This window comes from Marmota flaviventris, chromosome 7, assembly GCF_047511675.1.
Source record: "Marmota flaviventris isolate mMarFla1 chromosome 7, mMarFla1.hap1, whole genome shotgun sequence".
In the NCBI taxonomy this organism is placed as follows: domain Eukaryota; kingdom Metazoa; phylum Chordata; class Mammalia; order Rodentia; family Sciuridae; genus Marmota; species Marmota flaviventris.
This window is the reverse complement of record NC_092504.1, coordinates 13,309,863-13,325,806: the sequence shown is the minus strand read 5'-3', so window position 1 is coordinate 13,325,806 and position 15,944 is coordinate 13,309,863. Positions and strand designations below refer to the sequence as shown.

The window sequence follows — 15,944 nt, the reverse complement described above, 5'->3', positions numbered from 1 at the left end:
ATTATCAAATACACTTTATTATTATCATTATTATTTTATACATGATATCTTACATTATATCCTAATGTCTTTAAAATTTTGGTACACTAAATTAAAATTGAAAATGAAGTTTGTCTTTGCCAAGTATAATTTACTTTCATTTTAATGATTTTACAAATTACCTTTCTTAACTTATTCATGGATAGGATTTAAATAAATCAACTAGGCATATCAAATTCTAAAAAGCTATCTCCCCAGTTTTTATTTTTTAAAATTTGTGCTTTTAATATTTTTTGTACTGAAACTTTTGTGAATATTAGAGACTCTGAAGCTAAGTTTATTGCTACATTCATTTTATCTATTTGTGTCAGGACATTTCTTTTTAATATCTGAAGAGCTAGAGTTGCAATAAGACATTCTTTGGAAGAATTTATGCAAAAGAATATTGAGGATAGGAAAGATGGTGGAATGAGATGGACATCATTACCCTAGGTACATGTATGATGTGTCTCTATACAACAATCCGAGAATTGAAATGTTGCACTCCATTTGTGTATGATGAATTGAAATGCATTTTATTGTCATGTACAACTAAGTAGAATAAATTTAAAAAATTGAAAAAGACTATTGATTAGAAGTCAGGAGATTATTTTTTTTGTTGTTTTTGCTGAGTTTGGGAAAGTTAGTTAAGCCTATAAGGACAAAGCTCTTCACTGACACAGTGTTTGAAGATATGCAGAGCCTTTATTGTTATTGATCAAGGGAGAAGTGTCCTTGGCAGTAATGTTAGTTATAATGATGCTGATAATAATTGATAACAGACAAATTTGATTTTAAACTTAACAGGAATACATTTCTTATTAGGCATGACCTATTTTGATTTTCTTCTCAATTGTTATATCTAGAGGATAATCCTAGCATTTATTTCATCTTAATGTTACCATTTTGTTTTCAAACTTATGTCTTTAAACCATTCTAATATTCTTTTTTTAAGTGCCAAAATTGATTGTTTACTGCTACTATTTATATAATTTTGTAAGATTTCTTTAATATTTCTTTTATTCATTTTAAAATCTGAGTACAATTTATTATTTTAAACTCAAGTTACGATCCCAGATGTTTCTTTATATGATAACCATCAAATTGTATTGCAATTTATTCCATTGAAAAAGGTTTACCATCAAGTTGAGAGTAATTATTTTTAATCATAAAGTCTAATAAGAGTTTTCAAGGTATGATTGGGTTTGTATGGTTTAGAGCCCCTATATAAATCTAGAATAACCTTCCTAAAGGAGACAGTATATCAGTAAGTATCAAAAGCCTAAAAGCATACATACCTGCATAGTAGTTTTACTTTTAAGAATCTCAAGAAAATAATTAGTAAGTGTGCAGATGGCATATATCTGCATGAATTTATTTACTGTTCATTCGCGTGCTCATGAATTTATTTAGTGCTCACTCGCGTGCTCGCTCGTTCTCTATCTCTTATACATATCATAACAGTCTTGCCCATAACAGTCCTTCCAAGGTTGTTTCTACCTTTTTCTTAATATTATGTATTTAAAAGTGTAGGGACTGTTTAATAAATTATTTTATCTCTATAATTGGGATATCTGCATCCATTGAGAGTTATATTGTTGAATTTTGTAATGAATGATATGATATGCATGGATTGTTAGGTTGATGAAATTAAATTGCTTTGTATATATTGATTCGTTCTATTTTTGTTAAAAAAAAAGGAAAAGTATATATGTTTTATTGAAAATGTTCTAGGAAAAAAAGTCACTAAAAGGTTCGTATGATTATATTTGAAGTATGCATTGTGGATAGTTTTTGTTTCGATATGTTTTTTCTTTAATATCAAACAAGTATTATATAATTTAAAAAATATGAAACTTTTTGGGGCTGGAGGCATAGCTCAGTGGTAGAGTACTTGCCTAATACCTGTGAGGCACTGGGTTTGATCCTCAGCACCACATAAAAATAAATAAATAAAAAGGTATTGTGTCCACATACAATTTAGAAAAAAAAAATTGTTTAAAAAAGAAACTTCTTAAAAAAAAAACGTTATTTTTCCTGTTAAAATTTATTAGAAAGAGAGGTATATAGCTCTCTTTATGTAATGTACTTTCATTTTAATGATGTTACAAATTACCTTTCCTAACTTATTCATAGATAGTAAATTAAAAGCCTTATATATTTTTTCATCGAGTATCATTTTTTACTGATATTCCTCATATTGTGTATTACAGAACAGTGTTGACTCTCAGATGAACTTTACCCAATTTTATAAAATTATAGAACAAAAAGGATTTCTTAATTTTATTGGAGGTTTCAAATATACAATAAGTTGATTCACATATAACCCTGTTTTATTAAACTAACCTTGGGATAGGGATGGGGTCTTATAGGTATGTAAGGACATAGCAGTTTTTCAGTCTGTACCAACTAGTTTTTAAAGTACTTGTTAATTATCCTAGGTGTACTACCCATGGCTTTAAGGACTTTCAGGTCTTTAAATCTTGAGATCAGGGACATGATATACAACTTTGTATTCCTGGCAACTAATCAGTGCTCAGAAGTGTTTGAAAGACTCACCGCAGCTCTTTGGCCCCTGGTTGCTGTACAGCAATGGTTTGTACTGTTATCTCCTGTTCCACATAATATAAACAGCCTGGAAATCAAATTGCCACTTTGAGAAATATTGCCTGTGTGTTCAGTTTTATATTTATGTAATACTGTTTGTTATTTGTTGTAGCCTAGTCTTCCAAAAACTCAGTAAATACTGGTGGAAATTTTTTATATAATTGTGATATAGTTGCTGTGATACGGTAGATTAGCTGTCTTATTGCTTACTTGAAAATGTGGGGCAGTAGGAGAAAACATTTTTGTAGACATCTGGAATTTTATAGTACAATTCATTTACAAAATGAGTAGTATCAGTATAGGTTACCTGCTTTTATTTTGATTGAATTATTTTTAGGTATTGTATCTGGTCAGTTTTATGTGTTAACTTTGTTACTTTCCGTTGTAATTGATATCTTGTATCTTTAAGGGTCCTTTTCTCTTCTGCCAAGTTAAGAGAGTAATACAGTGGTGATATGTATAAAAATTTTCTCCTCAGTCAGAGTCCCAGAGTTGAAAGTATATATATGAAAGATAACTGTACCAACCACTAATCTTCAATCAGAAGAATTAATTATCTTTGTAGAACATGATTTTAAGGATGGAAAACTCCAAAATGTGTGTGTTCTAGTGTTTTATCATTGTTATCGCTAAGGAGAGTGTAGGAATCGGGGTTCTCTAGAGGAAAAGAATCAACAGGAAGTATAATTATAAAAAGGGGACTTATTAGGTTGGCTTACATGACCAGAAACTGGATAGTCCACAGTGGCCATCTTCAGGCTGCAGAGCTGGAAAAACCAGTAGCTGCACAGTCCAAGAGGCTGAAGCTCCAGAACAAGAGGGATCAATGGTGCTAGTTGAGACTAAAGGCTTCTGGGGAAATCACTGGCAGAGTCTGCTTTGGAAGAGTGAAGAAGCGAGAGTCCAACATCCTCAGATGATCCATCGCAGCAGCAAGAAGAATGGAAGCTTGCATCTGTGCTGTTTCTTTGGTCTTCCAACTTGTATTCCATCCAGGTCATCATCTTATTGGATAGTGCTGCCCATGCTCAGGGAGTGTCTCCATTTCAGTTGGCTATCCCACATGCCAATCATTCCTAGAAACAACATCATTGACACACCCATAAGCCTCTTAATCCTTGGCATTTCTTAAACCAGTCAAGCTGACAATTCAAATTAACCATTACAGAAAGTTTGCTTTAAAATTTTTAAATTTTAATTATTTATTATTTTAGTATAGTTTTACACTGACTTAAATATTTTTAATACAAGTACTGCTAATTAATTATAGTTGCATCAGTTTTTCCATTGAGCTTATGAATGAACAAAGGAAAAATTTAAAGTATCAAGAACTTAACCTCTGCATGACATTTCTTCAGCTTTCCTTTCTTGCCTGGGAACCCAGATTATAACTTGTGACCCTAGCCTTTTGCTTCTCCCAGTTTGATCTCTTTGTTTATATAGCTATGTATTGTGTGTGTGTGTATGCAGGTTTACACGTTTATGCTCCTTAAGAAATTAGTTTATTATACAAAGGGCAAAATGTTCTAAGGAAATAAATTCCTGTATTTTATTTTTTGAAGAGGATGATGATGTTGTTGTTGTTGTTGATGATGATGGTGATGATTTGCACTGCTGGGGATTGAACCCACAGCCTCCTGCATGATCCTGCACAGGTGCTCTACCACTCAGCTGTACTCCCAACCCTGTAGATTATTATTTCTTTGTGTTATAAATAACACATATGCATTTTTAAAAATGAGATAAACTAGAAAGAAGTTACTCAAATCCTACTATCCAAGGAAAACCTCTGTTACCATTTTAGTATAAATATATATACACAATGTATATATTTTTGTGCCTCTTGTGTGTGTTCACTAGTATATCATTTGGATATATAAAATTCTGGATCATAATGTTTGGTGACTGAATGGGATTTCATTGTGTAAGTTTTATAATTAATTGATTTAATTAAATGTCTGTAATCTCATTTCACTTATACTTTTAATTGAAATGTGTTTTGTACTTTTTTTTTGTCTTTTTTTGTTTCTTCAGGTGCCTTACGTAAATTCTTTCTCCCTTTTCTTGAATTAAAAGAAGTTTGTAATCATAGTTTGATGACCAAAGAGTGAGATGTTAATTACAGTAAAATCTATAAGCGTGCAAGGACAAGGTCAGGCTTTTTTTTTTAAATATTGTTTTAGATGTTGATGAATCTTTTATATGTGGTGCTGAGAATCAAATTCAGTGCGTCACACATTCTAGGCAAGTGGTCTACCACTGAGCCACAACCCTAGCCCTATGCTTTCTTTTTGAGGGAAAATTAAATTAGTGTTATGAAAGTATAAAGCCTCTTCAGAAAGCATATAGGGGCTGGGGGTGGATCCTGCCAGCTGGCTCAGCCGACGAGATGAGCTGGGTTCAAAGGAGCTGTCTGCAGCATTAAACTAAGAAAACGGCGAAGAAATCATGCAAAACACAGACATGAGTTTCTAAGATCGAGGATAGGGTGGCTCTGAACTTAAGGGTCAGCTTCCATGCCAGACATTGCTGGAAAGAGAGTGTGCACCCAGAATCTCTTTATTTTATTGGGGGGGGGCACACAATGGAGCTTTGATGGAATGTTTTTCCCCCAATAGGGCCAGGGGATAGGGTTTCAAAAGATGGAGTCTTGCTTTGTGCTGTCTTGTGGTCAGCAGATTGATTGACATCTTGGCAAGTCACACCCATCTCAAGTGCTGTGTGGGATCACAGGCAGAGCTAGAGGAAAGGTGCACTTAACATTGCACAGCCCAATCAGCATGCAGTGCCAGACCAATCCTCCCATACAGCTCAGATGTGCATAACTCACACACACGGCCTGTGGATGGCTGGAGACTGGTGGAACTCAGTGGTAGAGTGTTTGCCTTGCATGCATGAGGTCCTAATTTCAACCCAGTACCACAAAACAAACAAACTAAAAAAGCAAGCATGTAGAAACTCTTATTACAGATACCTCCAAACATCTAAACATCTCTAAGACAGCTTGGCTTCTAATTCTCTTCTAAATAAAGGTGCTTCATTTTTTGTTACCATTATTAAAAATGGTTTGCTAGATTCACTAAAAGACGGGCATTTCTCACTAAACAAAATCTGTATGCAGAAATCAAGTGAACTAATATATGCTTTTAGATATATCATTAGAGATCTGAGCTGTTACTACTGTTAGCAACACAGGAGCCAAATAAATTGGGTAGCAAAAAATTTTTGTATATTCCTATAAATTACTTTTAATTATGAGATTAAATGCATAGTTTTAGGATACATATAAATTAAACAGACTTTTAGTTTCAAATCTCTTTAGAAAAACATTCCAAATTTAATCCTTCTACATTAAAAATCAACTTTGGCACACTGTGTTTTGAAGTTGGAGACATTTATATCGTACATACTATTCTTTTGAGAAGTTTACATTTTAATTCTTGAATTCAGTTCACAACCACCTCCAGATTAAATGGTCTTTGAAAGAGGTTTTTGATTTCTGCTAGTTGTGAATTTGTTGGAAACAAAGCAGAAGTTCTAGTTTTCTCTCTTTGGTTTGTCTCATGACTCACCCTTCTGAAGAAAGCATAACTGTTTTCTCATTTGTGGACTGAGGTCTCGGAAGAAACTTTGAATGTCATAAACTTCACATATTTATTATTTCCAGAAGAGTTGCACTTTATATCCTCTCTCATGCTTTTTTTTTTTTTTTTTTTTTTGGAAGGAGAGTTATTTGTGCTTATCTTTCTCCATCTGCCTTAAATGCACTTCTTCTGCCACATAAGACTTTTTAAATTTTTTTAAAATTTTTAATTCTAATTCACTATATATGACAGCAGGATGCATTACAATTCATATTATACATTAGAGCACAATTTTTCATATCTCTGGTTGTATACAAAGTAGAGTCACACCATTCGTGTCTTCATACATGTTCTTAGGCTAACAATGTTCATCTCATTTCACTCTTTCCTACCCCCATTCCCTCACCCTTCCCTCCCTCCCCTTTGCTCTATCTAGAGTTTGTCTAATCCTCCCATGCCCCCCACCAACCCCATTATGAATCAGCATCCTTATATCAGAAAACATTCCACACTTGTTTTTTTGGGATTTGCTAATTTAACTTATAGGTTGGTTCCACAGTTTAGCTATTGTGAGTTGTGCTGCTACAAATATTGATGTGGCTGTGTCCTTGCAGTATGCTGTTTTTAAGTCCTTTGGTATAGACTGAGTAGTGGGATAGCTGGGTCAAATGGTGGTTCCATTTCCAAGAAATTTCCATAATGCTTTCCATTATTGGCTGCACCAATTTGCAGTCCCACCAGCAATGTATGAGTGTGCCTTTTCCTCCCACATCCTTGCCAACACTTATTGTTTCTATTCTTAATAGCTGCCATTCCTACTGGAGGAGATGAAATCTTAAGAGTAGTTTTGATTTGTATTTCTCTAATTGCTAGAGATGTTGAACATTTTTTCATATATTTGTTGATTGATTGTATATCATCTTCTGAGAAGTGTCTGTTCAGTTCCTTGGCCCATTTATTGCTAATGAAGAGAAGGAGGGAGAAAACTCAAATTACTAACATACATGATGAAAAAGGAAATATCACAGCAGACACTACAGAAATACAGAAGATAATTAGAAGTTATTTTGAAAACTTGTGCTCTAATAAAATATAAAATATTGAAGGCATTGACAAATTTGTAGAGTCTTATGATTTGCCCAAATTGAATCAGGATGATATACACAATTTAAACAGATCAATTTCAAGTAATGAAATAGAAGATGCCATCAGAAGCCTACCAACCAAGAAAAACTCAGGACCAGATGGATACACATCTGAATTCTATAAGACCTTTAATGAGAACTAATACCTGTACTCTTCAAATTATTTCATAAAATAGAAAAAGAGGGATCATTTCCAAACTCATTCTAAGAGGCCAGTATCACCTTGATTCCAAAATCAGGCAAAGAACATCAAAGAAAGAAAACTTCAGACCACATCGGACTTGTAAAGCAAAAATTTGTTCTTATTTTCTGTCATGCTTAATCCTTTCTGAAGTCTTATTTAGACCAGTTTCTTCTCTTGCGGAAGAGGGCTGCCAGTAGTTTTCTAATGTGAATTAATTATTGTATTATATAACTAAAATCGGAGATTTAATACTGTTTTATTGTTAGCTATATAAATTATATCAGCTTTAATCACATATGTAGCTATGGATGCATACTTATATGAGGTAAAGACTTAATCTAATTATCATAGTGTTTGTAGTACCACAATTAGAGAACCATGCTTAAATATTCAGCAATAGGATATTATAATTATAAATTATAATACTTTGATGGACTGAACTTACCTGTTCAAAATTATTTAGAAGTACATTTGAACATCGTAAATATTTGTGATAAATAAGCCTAACTATATAATATGATTCCAATTTTTTTTGTAGTTGTTGATAGACCTTTATTTTATTTATTTATACGTGGTGCTGAGAATTGAACCCAGTGTCTCACATGCCAGGCAAGTGCACTACTGCTGAGCCACAAACCCAACCCCTATGATTTCAACTTTAAATTAATGTATTTAGAGCAGTTTTACATTTATAAATATAATTGAGCATAAAGTACAGAGTTCCCATATATAGCTCCTATATTAATATCTTTTGTTGAGCCAATATTGATACCTTATCATTACCAAAAGTCCAAAATCTACATTAGGCTCGTTTTTTGTGTGTTGTACAGCTGTGAGTTTTTCCAGTATACAGTATCATATGTCCACCATTATGGTATGATATCCAGTGGTATCACAACTCTAAAAATCTCTTGTATTATACTGTTCATTCCTTCCCTTTCTCTCTCAACCTGAGCAAAACAGTGGATCTTTTTACTGTCTCTAAAGCTTTGACTTTTCTATAATGTCATACATTTGGGATGATAAAGTATATTGCTTTCCCAGATTTGCTTCTTTTACTTAGTAGTGTGTATTTAAGGGTCTCTGTCTTTTTGTGGCTCAGTAGCAGTTTTCTCTTCATTGCTGAATAATACTTGCCTTATGCGTATATACCACAGTTTGCTTATCCATTCTCCTGTTCACAGATATTTGGTCACTTTCAAGTGTTGGTAATTATGAATAAAAGCTTCTCTTAAATGTTCATATATAAGTTATTTTTATTTGTTTTAATTAGTTATACAAGACAGTAGAATGCATTTATGCACTTTGATATATCATACATAGATGGGATATAATTTCATTTTTCTGAGTATACATGTTGCAGAATCATATTGGTCATGTCGTCACATATATACATACAGTAATGATGTCTGTTTCATTCTACTTTCTTCCCATCACTTCTCTCTACCTAATCTAAGGGTAACACTGTTCTTCCCTAGTGCCTGCCCCTGCCTTATTGTGAATTAGTGTCTGCATAGTAGAGAAAACATTCAGCCTTTGGTTTTGTGGGATTGGCTTATTTCACTTAGCATGATATTTTCCAACTCCAGCCATTTACTGGCAAATGCCATAATTTTACTGTTCTTTAAAGCTGAGTAATATTCCATTGAGTATATATACCACATTTTCTTTATCCATTTATCTATTGAGGGACACCTAGGTTGGTTCCATAGTTTAGCTATTGTGAATTGAGCTGAAATAAAAATTGACATGGCTGCATCACTATTGTATGCTGATTTTAAGTCCTTTGGTATAGCTGGGTTAAATGGTGGTTCCATTCCCAGTTTTCTGAGGAATCTCCATACTGCTTTCCATAGTGCTTGCACCAATTTGCAGAGGTATAGTAACAAAAATGGCATGATATTGGCACCAAAATAGACTTGTCGACCAATGGTACAGAATAGAGGATACAGAGAAAAACCCACATAAATATGGTTATCTCATACCAGACAAGGGTGCCAAAAACATTCACTGGAGAAAAGATAGCCTATTCAACAAATGGTGCTGGTAAAACTGGAAATTCGTATGTAGCAAAATGAAAATAAATCTCAGTCTCTCACCCTGCACAAAAATCAACTCAAAGTGGATCAAAGACTTAGGCACTAGAACAGAGACCCTGCACCTAATAGAAGAAAAAAGAGGCCCAACTCTTCACCTTGTTGGCCTAGAATCTGACTTCCTTAACAAGACTCCTAAAGCACAAGAAGTAGAATCAAGAATTAATAAATGGGATGGATCCCAACTAAAAAGCTTCTTCTTAGCAGAGGAAACAATAATGTGAAGAGAGAGCCTACAGATTGGGAGAAAATCTTTACCACATGTACCTCCGATAAAGCATTAATCTCTAGGCTATATAAAGAATTCAAAAAACTTAAAACCAAAAAATCAAATAACCCAATCAATAAATGGACTAAGGAACCGAACAGACACTTCACAGAAGAAGAAATATAATTGATCAACAAATATATAAAAAGTATTCAACATCTCTAGCAATTAGAGAAATGCAAATCAAAACTAAGACTTCATCTCACTATGGTCAGATGGCAATTATGAAGAATACAGGCAACAAGTATTTTATGAGAGACAAAAATTTTTAACTCATTTTTGGTAAATTCCTAGGAGCATCATTGTAAGATTGTAGAGAGACCATGTTTAGGTTTGTTAGAAACTGCCAGAGTATCTTGAAAAACAGCTGTGTCATTTAAATTCCCACCAGCAGTGAATGAAGTTTCCTATTGTTCCACATCTCCACTAGCATTTGATGTGGTCATTGATTTGAATTTTAACTTAACCTGTATAATAGGGATGTAGTAGTATGTTGTTGTCTTATATAATTTTATAACGCCCTATTGATCTCTTTAGTATTAAGGTTTTTTTTTCTACATACATATTTGCCATCTGTATATCTTCTTGGGTGAGATGTAATGATGGAATTATCCATAGGTAATGATGGAATCATAGAACAAGTAAGGTAATAATTCCTCTGCTTTTTGTTTTATGGAAGAGATTATAGGGAAAGGAAACATCTGAGCTGGTGCTTCTGGTTTAGAAAGTATTTAATTATTGACTTAATTACTTTAATAGATGAGGGTCTTTTGAGTTTTTCTGTTTATACTTTTGGTAACTTATACCTGTTGAGGAATTAGGCCATTTCACCTAAAATTTATTAACTTTGTAAGAGATTTTATGAATTATTCACAATTTTTCTTTATTTTAAATCTGCAGAATCAGTAGTGATGGTTCATTTTTTCTGATATTAAAAATTTGAGTTTTTCCCTAATATATCTAGCTAGAGAGTTATCAATTTCTTTTCAAAGAACCAGGTGATCCTAATTTTTTAAAAAGCCTGGAATATAAACTGAGTGGAAATATAGTAAATGTCAATTATTTCTGCATGATGGTATTGCAATTTTTCTTTTTTCTTTTCTACTTTTCAATATAGTATCTTGTTTCATAATGAAAAATTATTTTTAATGGTGCTATCCACTGTTTAGCCTTTTCCATAAAATCATATTTACCCCCAGTGTTTGATAATATTCATGAAAAGTCTAGCTCACATCCCCCACCTCCCGCGACTTTTCATTGGACTTTCCCCTTGGGAAGTCTAAATTTATATCCTATGAATGAATAGTAATGACAAATTTTTAAAAAGTAAGATTGTTTAGAAGAAAATGAAAGTAACATTTTGGATTTAGGTGTTTTAATATTTACTACAGCTGTAATATTATTCTCATTTTGCAAATATGTATAAGTTTTACTTGTCTGAGGTCACATCTAACATGTAGAAAAGCTCTTGTTTCAGTACCAAGTTTCTCTCATTTTAGTCTGTTAACTTTCTGTAGATTAGATAATATGATTGGAGATGGACTATTAATTGATTTGAGGCATACCCAGTTACAAGGAAAGATGGAAAGATTGATCTTTGTCAGTCATTTACATCATTTCTTTTTTATAAAGTACATTATGTAATATCTTTTGAGCTTATGCCTACATGTATTAACATTTCAAAATGGAAGTTAACTTATATTAGAAATATGTGATGTACTGTCAGTCTCTGAGATATAATTAATATGTATTTTATTTTTAATGACATGAGAAGATAGTCTTAGGAGAGGAACTATCTGGTCTATAGTTGATTTTTCAAATCTACTTTCCCGTATAGAAAAAATGTATCTCATCACCATTTATTTGGGCTGAAAATAAAAAATTACTATCAAAGAGTAATTATTAAATATTTGTAAGTAATCCTGTAAATTTTTGAATTTTGCAAATTTTAATGGCTTTTATTTCGTCAATTGATTATTCAGTGCCACTTTATTTAACTGTGTAGGTATTTGTTTTAATTAGTGTTACCTTGAAGTAGTCCTATTAAAAAAAAAAAAACTAAAAATAAATGATGTATTCTCTGCATGTTTTTTCCTTCAATTGACAATTGTCTTAAAGTCATTAAAGACTAGCCTTTGTGTGATGTTTTATACTTGATAACATTTTCATACTTTTCTTCAATTGATTTACAAATGAGTTAGGTGATTTTACACATTTTCTCATTTTACACATAAGGCAATTAAAACAAAATACTTTTGTGGTTTAAAAAGGTCACAACTATTTACAAAAGTGTTTTCATCCCAGATTTTCAGAGACTTCAAATCTAGTTATCTTTTTTATTACATTATTCTGGGCCATAACCATTTCTTACCCTTTCCACATTTATGTAAATATTACTATTTGTTGACCACTGTGGAAATCAAAGGGAGAGATTACTACCCTATACTACTTCCAACCTATTATCTTCTATTTCTGTATTTGGATTGGTGTTGGGGGCAGGGTCATAGGGGCTGGTTCTTACTAGTATTTATTCATTATCATTCTCAAAAAAGTAATCTATTTCTCTGTACTTTATTCAGTATCATAGTGTATTCAAAACAATGAGAAATTTCTGTAGCATATCAAGGTTTTTCAGATTAATTGCCATGTAACTGCCTCAGACAATAAAAATTTTGTTGAATTTATTTGGGGAAAAAATGGAGGGCTAGTCTACTGCAAGGTTAATTTTGAAAATCAGTGTCTCTTCTAAATATAGTTAGAGTGGTATTATACTTTCATCAAATTTCTTGAGTAGAAAATATTTTTGTTTTTCATAAACTTTTTAATATATTTCAACCAGCGGTTCAACCATTGGATTATAAGGAGTAGCCTTCTGAAAAAACACATTTTGTATTGAATAATATGCCTTATTTGTTTAACTGATTTTTTTACTATCTTATAATAAAGTCTTCAAAAATATCACAGATATCTGATGTGATTTTTGAGCTGTGGCTTGGTACTTGTTTTTTTAGGCATCATTTCATTGTCTCAAATCTGTGAACTTTGACTTCCTTCTATTTCTCTATTGTATGTTGCACACAATCTATTCCTTTCTTCCCCATGTCTCCATTTTTGTTCTGGTTTCTTTCTTAGGGAAAATAAAAGTAAAAAAAAAAATTTAAATAGTTGTACACAATACTTTTATATTCTTTATTTTCATGTGGTGCTGAGGATCGAACCCAGGGCCTTGAATGTGCTAGGCAAGCACTCTACTGCTGAGCCACAACCCCAGCCCAATAAAAGTAAAATTAATGAACAGTGATAAATTGAGTCTTTGAAAATGTTCCGTGATACTTAAAACCCTATTGTATGAGCCAGCATGGTGGCTCACCTCTGTAATCTCAGCAACTTGGGAGGCTAAGGCAGGAAGATCACAAGTTCAAAGCTAGCCTCAGCAAATTATGGAGGCACTTAGCGACTCAGTGAGACTTTGTTTTTAATTAAAATATAAAGAAAGGCTGGGGATGTGGCTCAGTGGTTAAGCGCCCCTGGGTTGAATCCCTGGTACCCACCCCCCCAAAAAAACCCTATTGTAGGAAATTTGTTAATTTATGATGACATAACTCACTGTTCTTGCTATTTTGTTTTTAAAGAGTGTAAAATTAGGGCTGGGGTTGTGACTCGTGTTAGAGTACTTTCCTAGCACATGCAAGGCCTTTGGGTTCGAACCTTAGCAAAAAGATGAATAAATAAAATAAAGGTATTGTGTACAATTACAACTAAAAAATAAATATTAAAAAAATAGAGTGTAAAATTATTCTCTTTCTGGCCTCTGATTATTTCTTTCTCGATATCATAGTTCAATTTTGAAGTTAGGCCTTCTCCCTTAACTATTACTAGTTAGGTGTTTATATTTCTTGTTTATTTTTAAATTTTTCTTGTCTTTTTTTCTTGCCATTGCTGTGGAGAGTGGTAATTTTATTGATTTTAATAAGATTAATGTATTTTAATGAATATTTTTCCTCTTTTAAAGACTGTGAACCAGAAGAGCTGACTGACTGGTCTATGGATGAAAAATGCTCATTTTGTAACCTACAGAGAGAAGCAGTCAGTGTAAGTTATAGTGCCATAAATTATTTGTAAATTAATTACACAATTATAACATGCTTCTTTTAACTTAATTTCTTCTGAAAAAATGTTAGGTGGTAAAAGTTATAAAACAATTTTACTAAATGAAAAGAATATTTTAAAGTCTTATGTTGAAAGTCCAATATTTAGTTTAGCTTTGCAGGTGAAAAATCCTAGAAAATTTATCTTTGACTTATTTCACATTTTTTCCCTTATTATTCTCTGACTCATGAAATTCACTTCAGGTCATTTTGTTAGTTAGGTATAGAAGGATAAGCATGAAAGCCTAGTTGGGTCTGAGGCCACCCTACAGTCACCCTACAGGATAATTTTTTTAGGAATCAATAGTTAGGAGATGATATGCTGCTACTATCTTTTAGCCTTTCACTCACTTCTGAAGTCTTTTGGCTGTCATAAATATTTCCTGGGTAAATGTTGAAATATGTCAGTGTCTGCTATATCCAGAACATAAACCATACAATCTACTTCTTCTTGGATGGTAGAAATCATGACTCCTATCTATTTTTATGAGAAGGACTCAGAAGAAAATTTGTACTGACTTTGTTCAGATTAGTGGGTAAACATATCTGTTGTGTTGTTTTAAATAGAAAGAAAAAAAAAACCTCTTTGGATTAGCTTGCTGGTATGCCATATAGTTAATTTATTTGTAACATTTTCTATTGTGTCTGCTCTCTCTTTTTTTTTTAATTTATTTTTGCTAAGGAATAGCTGTTTGGGCCCTCTATCAGATAAATTTCCTTTTTCCTAACTCGTGACCTGAATTTTTTATGTTTTTTTTTTATATAAGTTAATATGCATAAATTAGAACAATTTAACATTTAGAGAAATTTTTTTGCCATTTTTAATGGAATTCGATGTTTTAATAAAAGTAATTTAGTATGTTGTTTTTCTTGTAATCTTAGGATTGTATACCATCTCTTGATTCTTCACAGTCAACACCAACGGAGGAGCTATCATCTCAGGGCCAGTCCAACACTGATAAGATTGAATGCCAAGCAGAAAATTACCTAAATGCACTCTTTCGAAAGAAAGGTAATATTGGTATATTTTGTCATTTAAATTTGCAATAGAGTTCTAAAATGTTTGAATTTTTCTCACAGTCATTTTTTATGTCAATTCCTGTTCTCTAAATCATTTCTTTACCCTTTTTCTTCATATTTTTAGGGATAATAGGATTCTTAATCTTCCTTAGTGCTAATCTTATATTAAGCATTTCTTTCTGGTATTCTCACATCTCTTCCTGACTTTATCATACATTCTTCTCTGTTAGAGGAACCTTTTAAAAACACTTTTTTTATGCTTTTGGTTTTCCTTAGTTTGGATGTTCAATAAATTATACATATATTATATTGCAAGCTTATCCCTAATATGTAACAGTTAAGTCATTTAACAGCTAGGTTGGAGTGTATTTGCTGGCATCCTATTTCAGTATTTATTTGTTAACTTGAATATGCTTACTTGACGTTAGAAATATGTTCTTTTTTACTTGTTTGTTTAAACTGTTCAAACAAAATGAGTATTCTTTAGTTGTTCATTACTTGTCCCGCATATGTCGAGCAGTAAGTAGTTTTTATATTTTAGTTACTTGGGAAAATTAGAATCTTCAGTTTTTGTTCTTGGCCATTCCCTTAGTAGAAGAATGTTTTTTAAATTTTGTTTTAAATCTTAATGTATAGAACTTTGGAATAAAGTTATGGTGTTTTTTTGGTGGGTGTGATTAATCCTGTCCCTCAGCTTCTAGAGATAAATACATAACTATCTTCTCAACCTGGAGTGTTGATTCTTTTTAATTTCTTGTTAGAATTAGATACCATTAGATATTTTCTATTAATTGATAACTTTCATGTTTTAATCAATAATGTTGAAAATAGTCTTCAACTTTGAGGGTCTTTTATAGTGTTATTGAGTTCCTTT

The 15,944-nt window shown here is 32.3% G+C and overlaps 1 protein-coding gene across 7 annotated transcripts in view; it reads left to right on the top strand.

Annotated features, from left to right (window-relative positions):
* Positions 1-15,944, top strand: part of Lcorl (ligand dependent nuclear receptor corepressor like) — a 140,112-nt gene that overhangs the window by 25,728 nt on the left and 98,440 nt on the right. For all 7 annotated transcript variants that reach the window (XM_027939213.2, XM_027939206.2, XM_071614184.1 and 4 more), the window contains exons 3-4: positions 13,915-13,994; positions 14,933-15,062. In XM_027939213.2, the coding sequence (XP_027795014.1) occupies positions 13,915-13,994; positions 14,933-15,062 (210 nt within the window). The remainder of the gene's footprint in view (positions 1-13,914; positions 13,995-14,932; positions 15,063-15,944) is intronic.